Raw genomic sequence first — 7,569 nt, 5'->3', positions numbered from 1 at the left:
AGAAATAAATGTACTAACTTACTCTTCACAATAATCCTATGAGATAGGTATTGTTGAATTCCTCATTTTACACATAACGGATCAGAGAAGTGACTTGCCTAAGGTCATACACCTACTACTGTTGGAGCCAATACTGACTGCAAAAACAACCTGTGGGAACATTATTAGTAAGCCCAAGGAGCTGAAGAATGGAACTGTGGTTACCATATTCCCTGTCATTAAGGAATGTCTGTTTTATTTAGGAATTTTAACAGTGAATTTATTTTTAAAATAAATGGTATTTGTGAAATGGCTGATTTTTAGAGTTATCTGAAAAGACTCTGTGTCTTCCCAATATCCTCAGGAATTCAAAGAATTATCTCCCAAAGAGCCTTCTAAAAATTCCAAAACATACCATAAGGAGATAACATCAAAGTTGGACATAATTGAGTGGTTATGGAGCACTATGAACAAAGCCACTGTTGAGAAAGAAGAATTTACTCTACCCTTTAAGGTCCTTCTACCTGGACTAAGAAAAAAAAATGACAGGAGACAGATTAACAGGAGAAAATAAAATTCAGTAGAATACTTATGGGGAATCCATATAGCTATGGAAATTTCAAAGATAGTGAGGCAACATGATACTTATATGAGCTAAGGAGAGGGGTGAGGGTCTGAGGATACAAAGGGGAGAAAGACCATTAGCAGGAAGGTGGGAGGAGATGTTTAGAAAGCAAAGGTTGCCCTATTATGCAGATAAGTTTTTTAGATAAAGAGGAATCTTTGTTAATAGCTTTCTTCTTGGTAGAGACAGGTAGTTGAGGGAGACGTAAAGAATGTTTCTTGAATCTGTTGGGTTTTGATTGGATTTAACTCAAAATAATGTTTACACCAAAGTGGCCCATTTGGGGGCAGCCTGCCCTTGGTCCCTACCCTACCATCTGGATGAAGGTTGTGGTCGGCCAGCATAACAGAGCCCCCAGGTAGTGATCCCAGCCAAAGTGACCTCCAGGCCCATGTTGTCTTATCCCAGTGTCTTGCTCCATTGTTTCCCCATGTACTACACTTGAGCATATTCCTGCTTACAGAGCCAGTTGTGATTCTCAGTTGTTGTGATTCTCAGGACTGTAGGAAAATCATGTCACACGGCCATTTTATAGACTCTGCCTTTGGATTTCCTTGGTTCTGACCTTTTGCTTTACAACTAAGTCTGTTCTAGATCTGTGATTGAAGACTGTAGTGCAAGCCTCCTTCTTGATCATTCTACTTGCATAGTCCCTTGTTGGCTTACCCAGATCTTCACCAGCCACTGTGGCTAACCATGGCATGGAGTTACTGGGGAAACAAACACAATCTCATAATAATGAGGAGCTTGGGAGTACACAAAGCATTCCACATCTGAGAATATATTATAAGAATAGGAATTTTCTAGAAGGCTAACCAGGAAAATTCTGAGAGGAGGAAAACAATGTAGTTAGAGACTTTTAAAAATGGTGTTCAAGAACATGTAGAAATAAATTGGATTTGTGAGCCCATCTACCAGTAAACCATCAAACCCTTACTAAAGTGAAAACCATTGTGTATGCAGATGTTTTGAACACAATGGGACTCTTGTTGAGAAATTTTTACTGTATTTCAAGAAAAGTACTTTCCTTCATGAGAAAGCTTATTTATTTTATTGTAAGAATGCACGAGTCCAGCATGAGGAGAGAATCAATGAGGGATGAAGATGTTTTTCTCTCCTCTAACCCTGTAGAACTTATTCAGTCATTCAGCAAATTTTGATTAAAATCCTGCATGCCAAATATGGGGCAGGTCAGTGGGAATCCAGTGGTGGACAAAGTCAGTCAAGTTCCAGGCCTTCACAAAGCTTACCTGGCTTGCCTCCTCTCTCTGGGCAGGTAGATATGCCCAAGCAGACAAGCAACACATTCCAAAAACCCTTTTAGATTATATGCTGGGAACTCAATGTATATTTCTCAGAAAAACACTAGTGGTTGGTTTACCGACCAGCCTAAGTGTTTAACAACAACAAAAGCATATCCAGTGTGGATTAATGTTTAATCTTTCAACTACATTGGCATTGTTTTAATGGTAAAGTGATTTGGAGTTCTAATTTAGAATTGTTCCAGCTAAGCTACATATCTCCTTCTCTTCCCAGCAGCAGTGACCTTATTATAATCAGAATTGGCCAGGGGTACCTGGGTGGCTCAGTCAGTTAAGTGTCTGACTCTTGATTTTGGCTCAGGTCATGATCTCATGGTTTGTGAGATCAGGCCCCACATCAAGCTCTTTCTTGAAATAAATAAGTAAACGTTTAAAAAAAGAATTGACCATAGTGGTGCTGGAGGGGAGCCTTGGGAAAGATGGGAGAGTGGTTCTTCCAGCCTAGGCCTTCAGTGGTTCAGCATTCCCAGGTACCAACTAGTATTAATCATGGTACAGTTTCCTAAATCAGGGTATAAACATAGCTCTGACTTAGGCTTCCTCCCCCTTATCACATGTATGGGGATGATTCATGGGTCAAGTTCATGATCAGAGAAACCGCTGTAGTCTTATTTCCTCAGCATCACCACAAAACCTGTGACTTCAGATATGAAGGTGCCTCCCATGAGATATTCTGTATTATTTGAACTACTATTAAAATTATAGACCTTGCACCTGAATTGTTCCTAAAGCTAAAAAAAAAAAAAAAAAAAAAAAAAAAAAAAAAAAAAAGGCCCTTGAAAAAATCCTTCTTCCTTTGGGTCTTCTGATTCTGCATACCATACCTTAAGCTAAAAAAAGCTTTGGAAGATTAATAAACAATAAAGAGAAACACGTTTGCTTCCCAGAGATAAAATTTTTATTATTTTACCATGTGAAACCCTAGCACAAATGTAATGATATCCTGGAAAATTATCCCATCTTGAAATAGTAGAGATGTGATGATGAGTCAGTGGAATAGAGCTTCATTCAAGAAGAACTTTGATCTTTGTTCACTCATTTTCTTTCAGGCCAGGAATTCAAATGAGGAAAGCTGGGATGTTTCTAAAGATTGTCAAAGAGGGCCAGGATTAACTGGGTAATTATGTGGGAAAAAGGATAGACAGCTACTGTTGTTAGTTGTTGAAGAGCAGGTAGTTTGCAAGGGACGTATCTCATCTGATCCCTTGGGGTGGGAAAGAGTGTTCACATGTTTCTGAACACCTGGGAACGCTTCTCAATGGGTGGTTCAGCAGCAGGAGGTCCTGCAGGTGGTGCGGCAGGGGGCAGGCTGGCAGCAGGGGGGGCGGCAGCAGGGCGCCTGCACAGAGATGGGATGGCAGCAGGTGGAGGCCCAGCAGCAGGGGCGGCAGACCACGGCCGTGCAGGACGTGGGGCAGCAGCTGATGGGGCGGCAGCAGCCCTCCTGCAGGGAGCAGGGGTCACAGCAGACGGGGCGGCGGCAGGGCTCGCAGATGGGGCGCGTGCAGCGGCAGGTGCAGGTCACGGGGCGGCACACGGTGGTCTGGCAGCTCACGGGGCGGCAGCAGCAGGGGTCGCGGCAGCAGCAGGGCTGGCAGCAGCCTCCCCCGCAGCCCAGGGAGGAGCAGGTGGAGCCGCAGCAGGAGCCGGACATGGTGGTGTCTGGGGCTGGTTTGGGTCGGAGGGGTGAGAGGATTCGGGTGTTGTCAGGTGTGAATGCCTCCCTCCTGCTCTGGGGCCTTTATATACCCTGGCCGGGTCCTGATGACCTCCATGACACAGGTCGTTTCCTGGAGTTGTGGCTGCCCATTGATCTCTAGATTGGTGGATTCAGTTGCTGAGGCAGCAGTTCCCATCATGGAAGGATGCTTTCCTTTCCACCTGTCTGCTTTCTTCCTTGAAATGAATACTTGATGAATTATATCATCCAAAAAATTACCCATGGAATAACCAAACCTTCCAGACCATGCCACGTGACAAGTTGAAAGTGTGAAGAATCCAGTGTTGACACCATCACACTTTCCTCTTGTTTGTCTTGTTCACCACCCATGACTCAGTGCAAGACTGTAGTGTTCCTGAGGTCACAGGCCTGGTTTCTGATTGACCTTGAGATGAAGCAAGAATTTCTAAAACACCAAATGACTCATGAAAGGAGATGTGTACTCATTGTGCTATGGGAAGAATGGTCCAGTGCTTCTGGAAAACAACATGGTGCTTCACTTCGCTTGTAAGAAAATAATCACCAGAGCCACTGCCGTGATATTGTTTAGTAACTCACTTGGCTTATAAATCAGAGTCACTTTTAAAGACTCTTACTATGTAAACAGTACTATTTATGAGTGGAGAGGGAAAGGGAAGAAGAAGATTAAGTTCCAAGTAGATTCTTATCACACAGTAATTACAAATTTTAGGAGGGTAAGACAAAGGCAGATAAAGCAATCAAAGGAGAAGACTTTTCATAGGACAAAAAGTTCAAATTAAGTGAGGATTTTATTCATATTATGCATTTTGAATGCCCCTCCCTGAGTATGGTCTTAGAAATAAAATTGAAATTGGGATCGCTCTTTCTTTCTAGGTGTTGCCATAAGCACTTGTATTGAGTTCTTCAAAACACGTTGAAAATATTTATAAAGGAACCAGTTATCTTTTCGTAGTAGATACTTTGGTCTGTTGGCCGAGGATTTGTTTGCTTATGAAGTGTGAAATTGGCTTCAGAAAAAAACAGGGGAATTAAATGTACTGGTAGCTGATAAAATAACCTTGTCTTTTTCAGCCACAGCTAAGAAAAATGGGGGTATAGAAAATAATTTATAGTTGGAAGGTAGTTAAAGGATGACACTATCCAAGGGTTGCTGATGACTCTCAGACCAAGTTCTCCAAAGTGTGGTTTATTTAAAAATTTTTAAAAAATGTTTATTCATTTTTTGAGAGAGAGACAGAGCACAAGTGGGAGAGGGGCAGAGAGAGGGAGACACAGAATCTGAAGCAGGCTCCAAGCTCTGAGCTGTCAGCCCAGAGTCTGACGTGGGGCTCAAATCCATGAACCATGAGATCATGAACCTGAGCTGAAGTCGGATGCCCAACTGACTGAACCACAGGTGCCCTGATATAATCATTTTTTAATACACTCCTTGGTCTGCCTAGCTGTGGTCCTTGAAGGCCTTTGAGTTTGTGACCCATCATGGTCCTTCAAAGTTTTTGGAAGGCCAGGTTTGTGAAATGATTTCTCTAAAGATACACAGATAAGAGAGTGGCAAAGCATAGATAGTACTGTGGTCTTCCTTTGAGTGTAAACACTGATGAGTGACATAGTCTTTCCCAACTCTTACTTCAAACCAGTGAACAGGTAATAGTAGTTATCAAAACTTCTATCCCATCTAGTGAAATATAATGGGAACTTGCTTGATTTATGGTTTAGTGTATTGTTATTTGGCTTAGAATATATACAGTGACTAAATTGTCAGGAATAGAAATATGTCTGTAAACTCACTGCATTTCTTAACTAACAAAAAGGAAAGAATACTAAGAAATTCTGTGTCCTGAAATCACAGACTGTCAGAAACTTTGCTATTTGAAGCCACATCAGTAAGAAGTGAAGATCCCACTATTTCCTGGACAGGATCTTAGTCACCTTAACACAGAGAAGCAGCTTCAACATCCAGCCCAGAGGCAGAGTTTCAGATCAGAGGTTTTCAGAAACAACATTCCTCATTTATCTTAACTATGTAGTTTTCAAAGAAAGAGGACTTAAGTCCTTGTGACAGCCCAGTCCTCATGTGAATTCTTGTGTTTTTACTTAAACTCTACCATTCTTCAAAATCCTATAAAAATAGCTTTTCCTCTGTTTTATGGGATGCCTCTGGTCCTATGCTGTGTGGTCTCCTTTGCACATTAATAGGCCTAAGCTTTTTGGACAACAGATTGTCCCTAGTCTTTGTCACATGGGCTTTTTTAGTCCCGTTATTTGAATTCCAGATGTTCTTCGAGAGCATAACCACCAGGGTGGGAGTAAGTAAATGTTAATCACAATGGTGATAATCTGTGGGATTTTGTGGTTGGACTGACAGTATGCAATGCTGATGACTTTTCTGATGGTGAACCACACACCCTCTTCTTCATAGTTTCATGGGTTGTGTTGTTAGGAGCTAGTTTGGGGGCCACTGGATGTTAGGAAGATTTTAAAATTCTGAGAACAGAATATCTGTTCCCTGTTCTGCAAAATGATCTTTGAAATATCCTCCAATCGTAAGAGACACGAGGATAGGAAAGAGTGAGGGAGAGAGGGCAGGGGGAGGATGGGAAGACAAAGAGGGATTCCGATCTAAGAGGGCTTAGAGCTAATACCTGTCCTCTGCCAGGGCCAGTCTCCTCAGCTGTAAAAGGGGCTGAGTCTTCTGTCCATGATGTTCTTCATAGGCTAGGTTTATCATAAAACCTGTACAGTGGGGAAGACAACAGAAATGGATATCATTCATTGAAAAGAGAGAATGTTTTAGATGGAAAAATTCTAGATGATCAGGGAACGGGTGGAATTTTTTTTCTGGAATTTAACAAATACATATCTTTTCTGCCTAATAAATACCATCTTCCTAAAGCCAGGGAAGACTAACCCAAGTAATCTTACAGCTTAAGTTGTTTGCCTTCTTTGGGTGGTTCAGGGTGGAATGAAAAGTCCATCAGATACATGTATTATCTCCATTGCTCCTGATGCCAAGCCCTTATTCATAAATGCTGTAAGCTAGGGCTTTCTCCTATGCATTAGCCCTTTCATTCGGAGACAGCTTCAATCTGCTGATGGATTTTTTCTTCCTTCTTTGTTATACTTACTAAACCTTAGGAGTGTGCTTTGTTATGTTAGGAAATCTGTTTCTGCCAATGGATGTGGACTATCTTGAAAAAACAAGAAGCCTTCCCCTCAATCCTCTCCCACTTTCAGTGACATAATATGTCATAAATAGCACATCTTTTGAGCCTGTTTGATACAGTAATGTTCCAATGTGTAACAAGGACTGTCAGTGAATGGTGCTTGGTAAATACTGTGTGCCAGTCACTTTACATACATAAGGTCATTTAACTTTCCTAGCAACCAACATTGGTGAGAATTAACTTTCCCATTTGGCAGGTGAAGAAACCTGAAGGTCAGAGAAGTTAAGTTATACTGATGCTGAGGATTCTGCCTTAAGTAAAATATCTACCTTTTAGAGTTCTTGTCATAAAGACAATTGCCTTCTAATTTTGTTTGATTCAATAGAAATCAAGTATCAACCATATTCTAAACATTGAGCTCAGTAATGAAGCCATTATAAATTGTGTCCCCTTTGTTGGAGGCAGAAAAATAGATCATCTCAATACAATGCCTTGTGGGGAGGGAGATGAATATCGGATGCTATTGGAACATGTTAGGGGCACCTGACCTAGCCTGTGTGCGTGTGTGTGTGTGTGTGTGTGTGTGTGTGTGTGTGTACGTACGTGTATGCGGACATGCATGCCTGTGAGTGCATGAATATGTGCAGGTGTGTTTATGTGGTAGAGGGGTTAGGACAGAACTGTTAGAGAAGACTGAGCTGAATCTTGGAAATGACTGAGTGTTTGGTAGATGAAGAATGTGGAGGGTAGGAGTAGATGAGAAAAATATTCCAGATA

The 7,569-nt window shown here is 41.6% G+C and overlaps 1 protein-coding gene across 1 annotated transcript; it reads right to left on the bottom strand.

Annotated features, from left to right (window-relative positions):
- Positions 1–2,801: 2,801 nt before the first annotated feature.
- Positions 2,802–3,655, bottom strand: LOC109260923 (keratin-associated protein 2-3). Its single transcript, XM_019439422.2, has one exon. It carries the CDS (start codon positions 3,578–3,580, stop codon positions 3,194–3,196), a length of 387 nt encoding a protein of 128 aa, XP_019294967.2. The 5' UTR covers positions 3,581–3,655; the 3' UTR covers positions 2,802–3,193.
- Between the last annotated feature and the right edge of the window lie 3,914 nt (positions 3,656–7,569).

The sequence above is a fragment of the Panthera pardus genome, unplaced genomic scaffold, assembly GCF_024362965.1.
Source record: "Panthera pardus isolate Hobbes unplaced genomic scaffold, ASM2436296v1 HiC_scaffold_3, whole genome shotgun sequence".
Taxonomy (NCBI): domain Eukaryota; kingdom Metazoa; phylum Chordata; class Mammalia; order Carnivora; family Felidae; genus Panthera; species Panthera pardus.
This window is presented reverse-complemented; position numbering and strand designations above follow the sequence as displayed.